General features: G+C 36.0%; 1 protein-coding gene across 3 annotated transcripts in view; it reads right to left on the bottom strand.

Annotated features, from left to right (window-relative positions):
* DYNC2H1 (dynein cytoplasmic 2 heavy chain 1) overlaps nucleotides 1-19,142 on the bottom strand; it is a 353,142-nt gene that overhangs the window by 177,339 nt on the left and 156,661 nt on the right. For all 3 annotated transcript variants that reach the window (XR_013404270.1, XM_015115562.3, XM_015115564.3), the window contains 5 exons: nucleotides 10,774-10,839; nucleotides 8,955-9,005; nucleotides 8,100-8,177; nucleotides 4,380-4,511; nucleotides 3,165-3,237 (listed from right to left, as the gene is read on the bottom strand). Coding sequence is in view for 2 of the 3 variants with exons in the window: in XM_015115562.3 (XP_014971048.2) it covers nucleotides 3,165-3,237; nucleotides 4,380-4,511; nucleotides 8,100-8,177; nucleotides 8,955-9,005; nucleotides 10,774-10,839 (400 nt within the window). In the remaining variant the exon portion in view is untranslated. The remainder of the gene's footprint in view (nucleotides 1-3,164; nucleotides 3,238-4,379; nucleotides 4,512-8,099; nucleotides 8,178-8,954; nucleotides 9,006-10,773; nucleotides 10,840-19,142) is intronic.

The following is a 19,142-nucleotide window of genomic DNA, read 5'->3' as shown; positions in this document are numbered from 1 at the left end:
TTGAGACTAAGGATAATACACAAGCAGAAATTAAAATGAGAGTCTAAAAGCAACAAGAGAGGAAGAGAGAGATAAAGACACAAAGAAAAAGGGAGAAACAGAGAGATGGGAGTAGGGGCGCAGAGAAACACAGAGACAAACTCAAGGCTGAGACAAAGACAGAGTTTCCTGATATTGTCTGAGTCATGATGTTGTATAAGTCCAGTTAACCTGAAGACCAGCCCTATCTCTTCTTTCCTGAGTATTGAATACTTAAACTAATAAATTTCCTTTATTCATTTAAGTGAGTTTAATATAGTATCTGTCACTTGCAACCAAAAGAAAGGTGGATAATTATTTTGCCAGACATGAGTAAAAATTATCTGGTACATAAACATTCTATCAGAGTTGAATAAACAGTGACCATTTCCTCCCCCTGCATAAGTAAACAAAAGCACAGGGCATATCCAGACTATTTCCATATACTTACCGTTAACCAACCAGGTGACCAGTCTAAAAAGTGACTCAAAGTATTTGTGTGTGTATGGGTGAGGCAGAAGACAAGCATTATGCGAAAAGCTTGGTTGGTAGGTGTTATGGGTTAAACTGTGTCCCTCCCCACCCCCCAAAAAAGATATGTTGAAGTCTAACCCCTGTCCCTCAAAATGTTCACCTTTTTGAAAATAGGGCCATTGCAAGCAGAATTAGTTAACTTCAAATGAGGTCATACTGGACGAGAGTGTGCCTCAATTCAATATCACTGGTGTCCCTACAAGAACACATCCATATCTCTTCCTAGGTTCTTGTGGTTGCCTAGAAATCTTCTGTGTTCCTTGGCTTGTAGTTGTACAACTTGAATCTGTGCCTTCGTAATCACATTATGTTCTCCTTATGTGTCTGTCTTTACATGGATGTCTTCTTGGAAGGACACCAATCATATTGGATTGAGGAACACTCTAGTCCAAATACCTTTACTAAATATAGGATGTCAGAGTTAATTCAACATTATATAGGGGTTATATCCAACAAAGAGAATTCTTTTTCTTTTTTTCTTTTTTTGAGACAAGGTCTTGCTCGGCTGTCCACATTGGGGTGCAGTGACAGAATCACAGCTCACTGCAACCTTGAACTCCTGAGTTCAAGAAATCCTCCCACTTCAGCCTCCTGAGTAGCTAGAACTACAGGCATATGCCACCGTGCCTGGCTCATTTTTTAATATTTACTAAAGACAAGGTCTTACTATGCTGCCCAGACTGGTCTCAAACTACTGGGCTCAAGCAATCCTCCCCCATCAGCCTCCAAATGTGCTGGGATTACAGGTATTAAAACCACCTGTGCAAATGTTGTAATTCAGGAAATTACGACAGTGAAAGAGATCAGACCTAACCGACTCCATCTTGCTTCTAACCTTTAAGCTGACCTTGTTTATTCCTGCGTGTAGGCTGAACTAACCTTGGGAAGGAATTTAGTTGATGGTTTTGTAGTGCCCAATGGGTTCACCTTGCCCGTTGCCTAGACAGAGTTTATTTACCAAGACAGAGCTGGCTGTGCAGGAGACCAGAGTTTTATTACTCAAATCAGTCTCCCTAAGCATTCGGGATCAGAGTTTGTAAAGATGATTTGGTGAGTAGGGGCTTAGGAAGTGGGGAGTGCTGATTGGTCAGGTTGGAGATGGACTCACAGTAGGGCTGAAGTGAGGTCTTCTTGCTGTCTTCTATTCCTGGGTGGGATCATAGAACTGGTTGAGCCAGATTACCAGACTAGGTGGTGTCAGCTGATCCACCTAATGCAGGGTCTGCAAAATATCTCAAGCACTGATCTTAGTTTTTACAATAGTGATATTATACCCAGGAGCCATTTGAAGACGTTCAGACTCTTGCAGCCAGAGGCTGCATGACCCCTAAACCATAATTTCTTTTTTTGGGCGGGGAATTGAGTCTTGCTCTGTCACCCAGGCTGGAGTGCAGTGGTGTGATATCTCCTCACTGCAAACTCCACTTCCTGGGTTCCAGAGATTCTCCTGCCTCAGTCTCCCGAGTAGCTGGGATTACAGGCACCCGCCACCATGCCCGGCTAATTTTTCTTTCTTTCTTTTTTTTTTTTTTTTTAGGAAAGACGGGGTTTCACCAAGTAGGGCAGGTTGGTCTTAAACTCCTGACCTCAAGTGATCCACCCGTCTTGGCTTCCCGAAGTGCTGGGATTACAGACGTGAGCCACCACGCCCAGTGCCTAAACCATAATTTCTAATCTCATAGCTAACCTATTAGTCCCTTGAAGGCAGACTTATCCCCAGGCAAAAAGCGGGTCTTTTTGCGAAAGGGCTATTATCAATCTTGTTTCAGAGTCAAACCATAAACTAAATTCCTTCCCAAGGTTAGTTCTGCCTATGCCCAAGAATGAACAAGGATAGCTTAAAGGTTAGAAGCAAGATGGAGTCAGTTTGGTCTGAGCTCTTTCACTCGTAATTTCCTCAGTTTTATTTTTTGCAAAGGTGGTTTCGGTTTGACTCTGAAACAAAATTCATAATAGCCCTTTTTCAAAAAGACCCCCTTTCTTGCCTGGGGGCCAGTCTGCCTTTACAGACTAACAAATTAGCTACAAAATCAGAAATTATGGTTTAGGGGTAATGCAGCCTCTGGCTGCAAAAGTCTGAACATCTCCAAATGGCTCCTGGTGATAACATCACTATTGTAAAACCTAACCATTTCTGTGATCCCACCTAGAAACAGAAGACAGCAAGAAAACCTCACTTGAAACCCCCTATGATTCCATCTCCAACCTGACCAGTCAGCACTCCCCACTTCCCAAGCCCCTACCCACCAAATCATCTTTAAAAACTCCAACCCCCAATGCTCAGGGAGACTGATTTGAGTAGTAATAAAACTCCGGTCTCCCGTACAGCCGGCTCTGTGTGAATTACTCTTTCTCCATGGCAATTCTGTCCTGCCAAATCAGCTCTGTCTAGGCAGCAGGCAAGGTGAACCTGTTGGGCAGTTACAGGATGAGCCACCATGCCCAGACGAGAATTATTTTTCTAAAACAGGTAGAGACTGGAAGATAAATAAACAGAATGAATAAAAGAGGTATCATAACATTTCTAATCTAAAGCTAACATAAAATGAAAGGTAAATTAAAAACAAATAATTTAGGTCAGTGGTCTAGTTCTTGAAAAGCATCACACTTACCCAGAGTTTTACATGCAAAAAGAGCCATGGCACTTTGCAATCTGTCCGGTCTTAGCGCCTGTACTACGAGAATCTTAAAATAAAATGCAGAATATTTTTAAAGAATAAAGTTGTGCAACTACTTTAAACAATAATTAATGTTAACTAATTAAACAAATGTTAACTAAATATGGGAACACTTATCATTGTTTCATAATATTTACTGTGCTTTAAACTGTCACTATAGGTATATAGCAAGTATATATCAAAAATGTTACTGAAATCCATTTACTTCCTCAAGCCTATCATCAAAAGTAAACATAGGGTTAGCAGCCTCTTCCGGATCTAATAAAAGGCTAAATGGCAGGTGAAAATCATGGTATGTAGGTGAGGCATTTCTGTTGACAGCAAACAGAGACCCAGAAATCCTCCCTAAAATGTTCAAATCACTATTTTTACCTTTAAAAAAAAACAGGAAAGAAACAGTGTCTCGCCCTGTCACCCAGGCTGGAGTGCAGTGGTACAATCACATCTCACTGCTGCCTCGAATCCTGAGCTCATGTGATCTTTGCACTGCAGCCTCCCAAGTAGCTGGGACTACTGATTCATATATATCTATGATATTCCTAGATGTTTTAAGTTTTCAAATCAATTTTTTCTTAGTCATTTTCCTTTTGGTTAAGCACTCTTGGGGAAATAGAATTCACTGTATATGGAGACACAAAGGGGTCAGATCAAGAGAAGAGATAAATGGAAAGGTCATTTCCTGGAGAATCAACTTCTGAAAAGCTCTCCCACTCTAATCTTTTTGACTAGCAAAAAAATTTGAGTGGAACCTGCCAGTAGATTTCATCATTCTATTTTAAAATAGAATGGGAAAAATCCCCTGTTACTCACTATTAGGTCTTTTCCTTAAAAATAACTCCAGGAAATGATTGTAAAACTTGTACAATTTGTACCTTAGTTTCTTTCTGAAATAGATTTTTCCTATTACAAAATCCCCCTGGGGTCTCAGGCAAAGGGAATAACAAAGCCACAGTGAGAGAGAAACCCGGCCCAGAAACTTTGGCATGATTTAATTGTCAATAAAGTGGCAAAAGCATCAAGCCCTTCCCTAAATATGCCATTAAAGGTAAAGTAACACTCTAAAAGCAAAGCTTTCCTTTAAATGGCTTCTGAATAATAAGAGAAACATTAAACACTTTTTTTTTGCATTTAGATAACACTAAATTTTACCTGCTGAAATAAGGAAACTTTCTTTGCAAGAATAGATGGAAACTCTTGCTCACACATTGAATTATGATAATAAGTACGCCACAGAGCTGCATCTTCAAAGCAGAGGGTCTGATAAAGACTGGGGAGAGCAATCTAAAAAATAAAAATGGCCATATACAGTGAGCTATAAACAAATATAAGCACATATATTTATTTTTTAAAAAACTAAAAGTGAGAACCAATTATTAGTTGATGTTTATTGCTCATTTTCCACTTTGTGTTGGCTTGTCTAATTATTTCTAGGTCAGCAACACTATGGTAAACTCACCTAATATTAAAGCCAGAATTAAAATAAACTTCCAACGTAGTACTAAACCAGTGCTCACGAGTTAAATCTTTTCTCTATGTAAAAACATTTGTATCTAGCTATCTCTACCTTATGAAGAAAACAAATGCGGTCATTAAGATCAAGTGTAAATTCTTTTTTTTTTTTTTTCAGACGGAGTCTCCCTCTCACCCAGGCTGGAGTGCAGTGGTGCGATCTCGGCTCACTGCTGCAAGCTCCGCCTCCTGGGTTCACGCCATTCTCCTGCCTCAGCCTCCTGAGTAGCTGGGACCACAGGCGCCCGCCACCACGCCCAGCTAATGTTTTTTGTGTTTTTAGTAGAGATGGGGTTTCACCGTGTTAGCCTGGATGGTCTCGATTTCCTAACCTCATGATCTGCCCGCCTAAGCCTCCCAAAGCGCTGGGATTACAGGCGTGAGCCACCGCGCCTGGCCTCAAGTGTAAATTCTAAGGATTGTCATGTTAAATATGTCAAATTTCATATTAATATTGACAAAGACTCTATCAAAAATTTTGGTCAGGCTCCTCTGAGTTCTCTTTGACTAGGCCTCAATCAGGGGCTTCATGTCATGCCTTGTAGTATCCTACTTTAACAAGAATTTTGCTAAGTAATTTTAGCAATATTCCCTATCTTTAATATCCAATCGAATTCCTCCTCTCAGTTGGGCGCAGTGGCTCACGCCTGTAATCCCAGAACTTTGGGAGGCCAAGTTGGGTGTATCACCTGAGGTCAGGAGTTTGACACCGGCCTGGACAACATGGTGAAACCCCATCTCTATTAAAAATACAAAAAAATTAGCCAGGCTGGTGGTGAGCGCCTGTAATCCCAGCTACTCTGGAGGCTGAGGCAGAAGAATCACTTGAACCCGGGAGGCAGAGGCTGCAGTGAGGCAAGATCACGCCACTGCACTCCAGCCTGGGCCACAGAGCAAAACTCTGTCTCAAAAAAAAAAAAAAAATTTCTCCTCTCCCACCCTTGTTATCTGTTGGTATCTGATCATCTTGATCTGCCTTCACCAGATAAATCAGTTTAGCCAGAATCCCCACTTGCCGCTGACATTTCCACTTTTTTCTATCCACTGACCCCCAACACTAATCCTTACCCTGCTTCTTGGGTACAAATTCCCACTTGTCCATGCTATATTCAGAATTGAGCCCAGTACTATACTGAGATCTCTTTTCCCCTATGGCAATAGTTCTTTTGAATAAAACTTACCTTCACAGTTTTAAATTCTGTCGAGCTCTGTTTTTCTAAAACAGTATCAAATTCAATAAAAAAGAATGTTTCCTAAACCCTATTTGTTTATGTCTCTATTTGTAAACATGTTGCTTCTGTTGTCTCTAAATGTTCTAACCCTCTTTGCGACCTCATAAATTTCTATTCCATGTTCAATATTCACTTTAAACAAAATCATCTTTCAGAGGTTTTCCCAAACATATTAATTCCCTCTACCTCAAACAGTGTTCTCTTTTCCCCAATTTTTCAAGAGTGGGGTGTAAGATCAGAAATGTAAATCTGTAAAGGTGAAGAATTTTCACTGAAAACAAATGAGAAATTTAGAAGATCTATATCTTCAGTATAGAACTTCATATAATATAAACATAAATCAAGTATATAAAAATGCTTTATCCAAACATCTATATTCATATAAAAATAATCCATTATATTGCCCAAATTTCATTATGTAACTTAACTAAAATTAAACAGCAGAAAATTACATGTCAATTTAATTACTTTTTAATAAATGATCTAAGCCTACTAAAGTAACACTTGATGGTAGTCTGTTAACTTTAGTGACATTTAGTATACAAGGCCCCATCATTACTAATTTAGGTGTGCTGCACATTCTATTATCCTCATGTATTTGGCTACCTTGTATACTGCCAACCATTATGACAAGGTAATGATTTGATATGCTCTCTACAGTGTAAGTTTGTTCATGGCAGAGTCTCTATTATAAAATAGACACCTGTCATTCCACTGGTATAAACAAAAACACCAGAGCTTGTCAGTAGTTAAAGCATTGAAAGCAGATTTTTTTTCAGGACTATTACAACAGAAGAAGCAATAGGGGGAAAAAGACTTCAGCACAGAGCAGGGCTCAATTTTGAATACAGCATGGGCAAGTGGAAATTTTTAACCAAGGAGCAAAGTGACGTCAGTGGATGGAAAATTACTAAGAGGAAATATCGGGTACAGGGATTTCTGGCTAAACCAATCTAATAGGATTCTTACTGAAGACAGGCCAAAGTCATCAGAATCACCTGGGGAACGGTGGGGAATGAGGAATCTGATTAGATATCAAGGGTAATCAGATATGGAAGATGAATAAATTCTCACTAAACCAACTTTGCACGGTTCCTGTTACAAGTAGATTTTACAAGGAAGTGCACAGGTGGGCCTAGAAGAAGGTTCAAGAGGCTGACTAAAGTTTGGTCAAGTAAAGACTGTCACTAGCATTATGCCAACTGGTAGTAAGCACCAAACAAATGATAAATGAAAAAAATGGAGGATATAAAACAGAATCGTCCCCCTCTTTTTTTCATTTATTTTACTCAACCAATATTTATGAAATGAAGGCAGTAAAGAGTAGTGGTGAAGAGCCCAGACTATGCAGCAAGAAACACAGTTTTAAATCCTGGCTCTACTTCCTAAGTGACCATAAACAAGTTACTGTATCTTTCTGTGCCTTAATTTCCTCATCTGTGACACAAGGATAATTACAATAGCTACCTCATAATGTTATTGAAAATATTTAGTGAGATAATCCATTTTCAAATTCTGTATAATGCCTTGAACATAGTAAGCCATCAGTAAATGCTAGCTATTCTACCTCATAATGTCATTGAAAATATTTAGTGAGATAATCCATTTTCAAATTCTGTATAATGCCTTGAACATAGTAAGCCATCAGTAAACGCTAGCTATTCTAACTGTTTTTATCATGTGCTATTATTATGTTATAACAGTTGTGAAGAAAAGCAGGGGAAGGATGGAAACATATATATCCATAGATTTGTCTTTCATTTCCCACAAAAACAACATTTTTAGCCTGAGTAGTTGAAGAACACAGAACTGTTGAGAGTCAGGCTTCTAAACTGCTTTTTCTTCTCCCATGTCACCATTCTCATAGCCTAACTTACCTTGGCGGCTGGGATTGGGAGAGAGAGAAAGAAAATATTGTATTTGGAAGGCATGCTATTTCATAAACGAAAGGTTTAGTAATTACTGATTAAAGGACTCATCACAATAATTCTTTGGTAACTTTTTACTGGGAGAACTTACATCCTATGAAAATATTAATGCTAATTATGAATAAGGAGGGCAAAGTATCAACAGAGACAACGTAAATACAGAAGAAATTAAAATATGTCTCATAGTAGAAAAGGAATACCTTTAATGTTGCCACGGCCCAGCTTCGCTCCTGATCTATCCAAGACGGAAGCTGATCACGTATTTTTTGTTGAGAGTCCTTTAATAAAAGCAATTCTTTTCCTTAGTATACTTGGTAAAATTCAGAGTTTGAAAAATAGCAATTGATTAGCTATTTTATTATTTTGAAAAAAAAGTTCATTCTATACATTATTTCTTTTTTTAAAATGTATTTTACAAGCCACCATGGTAAAATTCTATGTAATATAAGGGACAGAGAACCATTTAGGCAAATGTTGCAATCATTTTTTTATTGTGCTTAATCTTTCATGAAACTTCAGAAAAACTCAAATGTCATGAGGAACTGTCATAAAAGGTACATTATTTTTAATTATATCTTACATTTCAGACATTATCTAGGTTCCATGTTATATTTTGGGTATACTGCTAGAAGACTATTATTTGTTATGTATTCAAATAGGAAATTACTAGGAAAAAAGCTAAATTTGAGTGAAGTTATTAAAAGTTCTAAAATGTAATTTTAAGACTCCCATTATATAAGAAAAATTTTCAAGTTATAAGATTTGTTTTTCTTAAAGATTATATAAAATTATCCTTGGAATAAAATACATATACTGAGAAAAAGAAACTGCATTAATTTGTTAGTATTACATATTATTCTCAGAATATACGTCTTTAAAACAAACAAATATACTTAGGTCTATTTTATAGGAAATACTTAAGAGGCCAGAATACATTCTTCTAATCAAAGTATAACTTCAACAATAATTTAGAACACCTCTGAAGCAAATTATACTTGATCAACAAAAAGCCAGAAATATTTTCGCTAACAGCAAAATAGATTATTTTAACTTACAGCTTTACGTAACATGTCTCCAACAACCACACCTGTAAACGTATCCCATTCCTATTGAATAAAAACATAGGAACACAAAAATATAAAGATGATAACCAGTCAACAAAATTGTCTAACTTACCCTATAAGATGGCTTAAAATGCAGTTCTTTATGGAGATAGGGAAAAAAAAATTCATTTCCATCTTACCACTTCTTCTAGTACGTTAACATTATCAAGAATGTATTAATGTGATAACATAAAATACTAATATGAAATCTACTAAGAATAATTTTAGTAAAACAAAACAATAACTCCATTATATATATGAGTCTCAATGTCTAAAAATTTAAATGTCAAGTTCAATTAACATTTGTCACTACCTGTTAATTGTTTTTCCACAGGCTATTTGTTGCTAATGAGTAAGCAGTAAGGTGCACCCAAAAATTTAAAAATGGTATCTGGTAGGAAATATTGAGAAAAGTAATTCCATTAACATATTTTTCTCACTGATTGAGAGAAGATGCCATTAATCCTTTTTTTTTTTTTTTTTTTTGCCATAGAATTAAGATTAATCAAGTGTTCTAGAATCTAGTGCTAAGAAAATCTATGCCTTCCCCATGGCATCCGTAAGTTAGACAATAATAGGTACTACCATACTATTGTCACACACTGGCCAGCAAATAAGCAAAATAAATGAAAATTCGAGAGCAATGTGGAAAAACTACCAAAGCAATGTATTTTCTGCCTTCACTCACCCTGGCCACACACTCTTCCTATTAGAATTATGCAGCCACAAATAAGCAAAATATGAATGATTACTACTACATTATGTGAGTCACAGAAAAATGTTCTCCTTTCCCAATGACAGTTTCTTTACACTTTAGGAGAGAAAAATAGTGAATATATATATTTCATGGAACCTACTGATCATAGTGAAAAACATTATATAGGAAGAAGAGAAGACATCAAAGTTATCAACAGGAGTTAATGGGACCAAATGAATAAATTCAGGAGAAACTATACAAGTTAGCCAGTGCATGTGGAGTCAGAGAAAAACTGTGAATGGTCTGCATTCTTTTAACTATTATATTCAAATGAAGGGAACCAGAAAATAGTCAAAATTTGACCAAGTAGAGTAAAGTAGGTCAAAACTGCACTGTCCATATACCATCCCTTGGCACCCTGGCTACTGGAATCTCACTTTATGATAACAGCATCATAATGAGACAAATTACTTGCGAATAACTGTTTTTAAAATTGTAAGCAGACAAGAAATGGTTTCATTAGCTCCAGCTCAAGGGAGGTCCTTTTGAAGTTTGAGAAGGGGTTACATGGCAGACTAGAAATGAGATCATAAACAAGGAAGATAAATTATACATAAAAAGATGAACATAAACCTGTAGGTTCAGGCAAACTTCTAAGAAATGCCCATCCTCATGCCTCACCTGCTGCCTCTTGACAGTTCAGTGGAAGCAATAAAAAATGTAGTTTTGTACCAATATTATCTCACTTTTTCTATTTATGAGCTCTACTACCTAGGCCAGGAAAATAAGAAGGCTGACTCTTCTGTTGCCCTAAGTAAGTGAACCTGGGTTCAGAAATATGTAGGCAGCTTGGGAGATTTCTTTCCCTGCCTTACCATCACTCTGGAATGTTAGGCTCATCCACAGGGAAGTAGAACTAGAAATCACCATTTTATACCACATTTCTAACTTAGTAAAAGATTAATAGGTTGATATATAATTTCTAGCCTAAAGTAACTTCTAATGTAAACATAAATCTAACCATTAACAAATTTCTATGTTACTGTAAAATTTCTCTCCTTTAATTTGACTTACATTTTCTTGAAAAAGTTCAGGATGCATGCCTCGAACAAAATGCAAAGCGAACATCAACTGATCAGCCTGCAAAGAATAACAGATATTATCTTGCCTTTTAAAAATTTGTGTCTTTGGAAAAGCATAGTCCTTAAAATCTGGCACACAAAAATCTCCATTCTGTCTTCATATGACCTACTTTTATCCATGTAAGAAATTACTATTCAGATTGCTTTCTACATCTTAGAAACACTTCAAGTGAGGGGTGGGGTCAGAGTAAGTGATCAAATTTTTAGAGAAAGCACTAACAATTATGCAGTGGACCCATGTCATTAAAAGACAAAACAAAACTAACTTTGCCAGGTGAAACATTAATACAATTGTGAAATTTAGATTAGTCATTTATTCACCAAATCCACCCCATGCATTAGCAATCTTCAGTTTGTCACTGTGTAGGTTTAAACATATGGGTGACTATATGCAATTATGACAACTATTTTCTCTTTCCTGGATAGAATAATCTCCTAAACCAAACAGAAAACTGTAGTGAACTCTTCATTTTCCACACAAGAAGAAAAGTTATACCAAATAAGCGCAAACAACAAATAATTCCTTCAATGTATTATCACTTAGAAAGTTAAAACATGAGTAACTAATTGAGGTTAGATAACACAGAAAAAACTATAAGATAACCCAATATTTCACAGAAACAAAAGCAGAACCAAAAACAGGCTGTCAATAAACAGATATCAAAAAAGACACCAAATCACATAGAATGAGAGTTATCAAAGGAGAAGGTCATAGCTACTTTATCAGAAAACTAGAACACGGATTATGCTCAAATATTTCTCACTAAAGGAAGGAGGAAAAAAAGAAGGGAGGATAGAAAAATAAGGTAGAAATTAAGATTCAGACTTTCAGGAGCAATCTAAAAGACAAAATGAAAGAAGGAAGAAACAAAGTCGAAGAATGTAGGAAGTGAACTAAATAATATGCCACATACATTCTACTAGGTGCTGCCAGTAGTCTTAGGAGGATCATACTCTTTGACTTCAACTCTGACATTAAATAATACATTTACAAAGAATTGAAAACTAATTATTTTTTCCGTAAGAAAGAATTGGTCCAATTTCTAAGAACATATTAAATTAAATAAGAGCCACAAGTTTATATAGGGCATACAAAATTAAGTAAATAAAATTATGTCTTTATTAAAATATAGTAAAACATCTTTCTGGCAAAACAATACTGTGTCAGACATATAGTATGAAAATGGATAAGATATAATTGTTACATGATGTATCAAAAACAAGACTCTTAAATACAAGGTACCTATGCAAAATAAGATTTGATGTTTTAATATTTTAAATGTTGTGGAAATAAACCAACTTGTTTCCATTTACGGGAAGAGTGTTTTTAATCCACACAGTATGCTAACTCTACTCTCCATGAGATTGGGTAGGCTTTGTTCTCCACTGCAACCCTATTGCCTACAATAGGCAGGTGAATAACAAGTATTTCTTATAAGAACAGTCTCTTTACATGGGCATTAAGAACCCACACAGGGCCAAGCATGGTGGCTCATGCCTGTAATCCCAGCACTTTGGGAGGCCAAGGCAGGCGGATCACCTGAGGTCAGGAGTTTGAGACCAGCCTGGCCAACATGGTGAAACTCTGTCTCTACTAAAAATACAAAAATTAGCTGGGTGTGGTGGCATATGCCTGTAGTTCCTGCTACTCGGGAGGCCGAGGCAGGAGAATCACTTCAACCCTGGAGGTGGAGGTTGTAGTGAGCCAAGATCTCGCCATTGCACACTCCAGCCTTGGCAACAAGAGTGAAAATTCATGTCAAAAAAAGGAAAAAAAGAACCAACACAGGTCCAGAATCAAGAAACTGGATACAAATTCCATCCCTCCTATTTTACTAGCCAGGTGATCTTAGCCAAAAACAAATTACATCATCTCTCTTGACCTCAGTTTTCTGTCTCTGTAATGACGGGACAATAATATTAAATACTATCTACCTCACTATATTAATAATTAGATTAGATAATGTATCTGAAGCACTTAGCATGGTACCTAGCACACTCTAAAAGCCCAATAAATATTAGTTATCATTTTATTAGTACTAATAATAATGAATAAAATGGATCCTACATTTTATTCAATCATTATTAATCTTTTCGTCTATGGAACACAATTACCAACGTGCAGGAAATTAATATAGAAAATCAGCAATTGGTGTCTCAGTTCTAGCAAAATGGAAGATGAAAAACTAATTTTCAAAATTTCCAGCTACAAATACCTAAAATCTTGGATAAAAGGTCCTCAAGCATCAGAAAAAAAAGAGGGAATTGGAAACCAGAGTGGCATTAAAAGCAGCTATGGCTGCCGTGGAGGAAAACAGTCATGGTAACCTAGGGCACAACCTACCTGAGCCAACACAAGGAGAAATATTAACAGTGAGATTGCTTTCTTTCTAAAACTTGGGCCTTTAAAGAATTACACTATCAGTAAAAATATGAACCAGAAAAAAAGTGCCCATGCTCACATGAAACAACAAATATACCTGGAATCTGGGCAAAAGAAGTGTCCTCTGAAAAAATTAAACATCATACTTGTGCCGAGCACAGAGTTAAGGCATAAATTTTAACTATGGACTGAAAAGGAGTCCCTAAACAACAGAACTAATCGTGATGTCACTGGGTTACCTGGTAAGAGTTTAGGCAAGCTTGCTTTAGAGAACTACTCCCCTAACCCTGATCTCAAAGAACTCCAAAAGATAAAGTATCACTGAAGATGAGTTCATGGTCCAAAAGTATCAGCAGGAGAAAACAATCCACTGTAAGCAAGGGTCATTAGACACATCAGAAAAGAAGACTAAAATGTTAAGAATTTCAGATAATAGAACAATCTGAAACAGACTCTAATACAAGTATCATTAAATACTCAAGAATGTAAGAAGGGACTAAACATCCCAGAAGTAGACAGCTCTTCTGAAAAAGGCAGATGAAGGAGGGGAAGAGAACTTTATAATCATTTAAATTAGACCTAGATGAAGAGAAATTTGTAAAATATAAGTAAAATGAAAGAAAAACCTAAGGAAGTTACTCACATTAAAATAAAATTGGAACTAAATTTTTAAAAAATTGAATACAAAAAGTCATACATGTTAAAATTTGAACACACACTTTGTATAACTATATGAGCACAAATAAATTTGTGAAGAATCAAACCAAATTTTTAACACCTGTTATATAAGATCTAAAAGGGGGTATCAAGTTGGGGAGAGACTGAAAAGGAGACTTTTTTTCTTTATTTATACGTATACATCATTTGGCTATTACAAAGAGCACGAATAACTTGTAATTAAAAAAATTAAGTGGCATACGTTAAAATAAGAATCTTAAGGCTAAGTACTTTATAAAATACCTGGTATAAATAAGGTTCAGAGATTTAAAACTCGAACAGATTGCTGTTGAGAATGAAATTGATGCTGTCTTTTTTGGAGGGCATTTTATGTGTTCCTTAACATTCTACATGTCCTTAAATTAAGAAATTTCACTTCTAGAAATTTAAGCAAAGGGATCACATATGTGCTTCTAATAAGAAATAAGGATAGGCTTTGAAAGATTGTTTATAACAGAGGGAAAACTTAAATAACAATGTCCAAAAGTCTATCATAAATAATAATCAAAATAAAATATATATAGCATAGTCCATTTTGTAGAAGGAGGAATATGTTTATAAAAACATACATATATGGATAAATATCTGCAAAAACACATTAAAACAGATACCAAAATTTAATCAGTGATTTAATTTTGAGATTGTAGTTCCTTTTTGTTTTCTTTATTCTTATGTGTATTTTGCAAATTTCCTAAAATAAGCTTGTATCATTTGCATTTTTTAAAAAAAACAGTAAATGTTTATTAACAAAAAGAAGACATCTATTAAGCACAAATCTTCCTACCAAGTTTTAACAGATAATTTGTATAGCTTTTCCCATACTGTAAATAATACTTTACATCTAGTATATGTATGTGTAATTATAAACCGACAGATTAGGATAAATATGAGATTAAGTCACCATTTATACAAAACATACATACAACGAAAAGACCTTCCTGTAAATACTACTAGCAAGTGATTTCCTTGCCTACAAGAAAATCACACCTACATAAGTAAAATTTATTTTATAAAAGTATATATTGGGGATGTGCACTTGCGTGTGCGTGTGTGTGTGTGTGTGTGTGTAGTACTCAATAACTATTTCTTGATTAAGTGAATTAACAAAAAACAAACATGTGAGCATGTAAAAAAATGTTCCACATCATATGTCATCAGAAAAAGGCAAATTAAAATAAGTCACTACTATACACCTATGAGAAAGGCCAAAATCCAAAACACTGACAGCACCAGATAATGGTAAGGCTGTTGAGCAACAGAAACCCTCATTAACTGCTGGCAGGAATGCAAAAGGGTACAGCCACTTTGGAAGGTAGGTTAGCAGTTTCTTACAAAACAAAATATATTCTTATCATATGATCCAGCAATTGCCTTCCTCGGTATTTACCTAAATGTGTTGAAATGTTATGTCTACACAAAAACCTGCATATGAATGTTTACAGCTGCTTTAATCGTAATTGTCAAAACTTGGAAGCAACCAAGATTTCCTTCAGTAGGTGCCGAATGGATAAACTGTGGTCCTCCAGATAATGGAATTGTATTGTATTCAACATTAAAAAGAAATGAGATACTATGCCATGAAAAAAACATGAAAGAACCTTAAATGCACAATAGTAACTGAAAGAACACAATCTACAAAGGCTACATACTGACGTACTGTATGATTCCAATTATATGACAAACATAATTAGAATATAATTTGGAACAGGCAAAACTATGGACAGTAAAAGCATCAGTGTTTGCCAGGGGTTAAGTGAGCAGGAATGAAAAGGCAGAGAATATTTTAAGAGCAGTGAAACTACTCTGTAAGATACTAGAATGGTGAACACATGTCATTTACATTTCTCAAAATCCATGTAAAGTACAATACCAAGAGTGGACCTTAAGGTAAATGATGAACTTCAGGTGATTAGGATGTGTCAATGTAGGTTCAACAGTTTTAACAAGTGTACCACTCTGGTGCAGGATTTTGATAGTGAAGGAGGCTGTATAGTATGTGGGGGCATGAAATATATGGGAAATCTCTATACTTTCTGCTTAATTTTGCCATGAACCCAAAACTGCTCTAAAACATAAAGCCTACTTTAAAAAAAAATGCATTCACAACTATAACATAACAAATGAACATTACATAGATAAATTTTATTTTATTTATTTATTTTTGAGATGGAGTCTCTCACTGTCGCCCACGCTGGAGTGCAGTGGCGTGATCTCAGCTCACTGCAACCTCCACCTCCCAGGTTCAAGTGATTCTCCTACCTCAGCCTCCTGAGTAGTTGGGTTTATAGGTGCCCACCACCACACCTGGCTAATTTTTGTATTTTTAGTAGAGACGGGGTTTTGTCATGTTGACCAGGTTGGTCTCCAACTCCTGACCTCAGGTCATCTGCCCACTTCAGCCTCCCAAAGCGCTGGGATTACAGGCATGAGCCACCACGCCCAGCCTACATAAATGAATTTTAAAACCCTCGAAACATAACAGATCTAAGCAATTGGCCATTGTTCAAGTGTGGCTGAAAAACCCCCCAAAACAGTTACAACCAACTAATACGTATATGAAACAACTACCATGAGAATTAAAACACTAGAAAAAGCAAGGCATGTCTTTTGGGGAGATGTGTAGTGTAGTATTCTTAGGTATTAGGTTAAAATTCAGATTTATAGTTAAATAATGATGAGGTGGAGAAGCTACTAAGATGAACATTTTATAAATTAGTGGATCTTTAAAATGATTATAACAACATATATAGTTTAAGGTAAAGAAATACATAATGATAAAGACAAATAAGACAATAAATTGTATTAATTCAAAACCTTTATCAGTTAATGATGTAGTTCAATACTTATAATTTAATGATATAGCAAATTCTTTTCATTTGTTTTGATGTTTGTTTTTACAGACATGGTCTCATTCTGTTGCCCAGGCTGGAGTGCAGTAGTGTGATCATAGCTCACTACAGCCTCAAACTCCTGGACTCCAGTGATCCTTCCACCTTGATCCACCTTGACAATGCAAAGTGCTGGGATTACATGTATGAGTCACCATGCCTGGCCTAGTTAATTCTTTATGACATATATATATGTGTGTGTTTTTATATATATGTCATATATATACACACACATATATATACAAATGTACACACGGTACTACCACATTTATTTTAGCCATTTCTTCACTTGTACTGAGGAAGAACAACGTAGTCTCTAGGTTTCAGGAACAGAAGTAAAGCCCCTGTCATTCTATGATCCTCAGATTACCCACTGGAGTCAGTAAACTAATTGCTAATTATTACTGAGCCCAACACTCCAAAATGTTGTCAAAAAATAGGCACATAATATGTGGACAATAAGTGGGTAATGGTGGTTACCTTTCTCCCGTTATCTGGTTACAGAAGATATCCTGACCTTAAGGATGAGCATGTAATTACGGTGTCAGTCAATCACATTGTATTACTCCATAGACATTGATACAAGGGTTGCCACTTGACCTAAAACAGGTCAACGAGGATCTTCTTCCTTAATTTTCTAAGCTGGAAATGGCAAAGAAAGCTCTTTTTGCCCTCTATCAGGTTGCCTACCTGTACCAATAAATTCCTTCAGCCATAAGTATTTAACAATAACATCATAAAGGAGAACAATAATGATTCAAGAATAAAACTAAAAACACAATTTACAGAAAAAGAGAAAAAGAACATGAGCACAAGTGCATGGCTGCATTATTTCCAGTTAAACAGAATTAAAATTAAGAATGAATAAATTAAGGGACTGGGTGCCATGGCTTATGCCTGTCATCCCAGCATCCTGGGAGGCAGAGGCGGGCAGATGACTTGAGCTCACGGGTTCGAGACCAGCCTGGGAAAAATGGTGAAATCCCATCTCTACAAAAAGTACAAAAATTAGCTGTGCATGGTGGTGTGCACCTGTTGTCCCAGTATTTGGGAGGCTGAGGTGGGAGGATGGCTTGAGCTCAGGAGGCAGAGGTTGCAGTGAGCTGAGCTTGTACTACTGCACTCCAGCCTGGGCAATAGAGCAAGACTCTGAAGGTGGGAAGGGAAGGGAAGGGAAGGGAAGGGCAGGGAAAGGCAGGGCAGGGCAGGGCAGGGAAGGGGAGGTGAGGGGAGGGGAGGGGAGGGAAGGAAAATGAATAAATTAAGTTTAAGGCTTTCTGAATACTTATTTTTTTTAAGAAAAACTGTCAAAATCAAAAATTGAGCAAATATTTTGGTATCTTTAAAATCCTTCATCTATTTTTGCTTTATCAGATCAAGAAATCTGGTCACTTTAATTCAATGACAATTTATTTCAATATACTTGAGTTTTGTTAAAAAATATTTTAATATCAAGGGGATATATAACAAGCAAAATCTCAAGTGAATAACTCTCTAAATGAATAACTAGCTAATGAAGAAAAATTAGTAAGTGAGAGTAGGCCACTACATGGTATAAGTCAACCATACCTCCCATACCATTAAATCCCATACACTCTAGTAAATAATCAGAGTGAAACTACTAGATCAGAATTAATATGACATTAGGACATCTTAAAGTGAACCTTAGTTGAGATCAAGTTCACATTTCCAGGGATAGTGGTTTGTTTCAACTGTATCATATCAGCAAGAAATCTTCAGCATCAAGCAGTATGCACTAGAATTTCAACCCCAGTATCCTCTAGATCTAAGCTAAAGATTATTAGCTGTAAATCTTAGTTTCTTCTTCTGTATAACAGAATTGTTGTAAGCATTAAATGGCAGTATATGTATAAAAGGTGATCAGTAAAATAACTATCTGATATACAGTAAACTGATATACTATATAATAGTCATATCAAATTTACTTCCAAAACATTCCATAAACCCATGATCCTCAAAGAGACTAAAAAGCAGTAAAAAAATCTAAGTAATTCATTCCTTTTACTTCTCCTCTATTATATTTATTGCTTTCAAATATGTTCAATGAAAAGTATAAAAGAAATGTTACCTTGTGAAGAGAAGTCATGCTTTAAGCTCAAAGCAGTTTACATAACATTGAACTTGGGCACTCACATATTGCTTGAGACTAAATCACCCATTTTAATGAATAATTTTATGCACATTCAACTGTATTTTCAGAAAACTCAAAGGATTAGATACAATTCTAGAAGTTTCAAAGTTATTTAAGCAGAAGAAAACTGTATCACTTACTAAGACTCACTTTAGTAGCCA

Source organism: Macaca mulatta, chromosome 14, assembly GCF_049350105.2.
Source record: "Macaca mulatta isolate MMU2019108-1 chromosome 14, T2T-MMU8v2.0, whole genome shotgun sequence".
NCBI classification, from domain to species: Eukaryota; Metazoa; Chordata; class Mammalia; order Primates; family Cercopithecidae; genus Macaca; species Macaca mulatta.
Note: the sequence above shows the minus strand (reverse complement) of the source record. Positions and strands in the feature narration are given on the sequence as shown.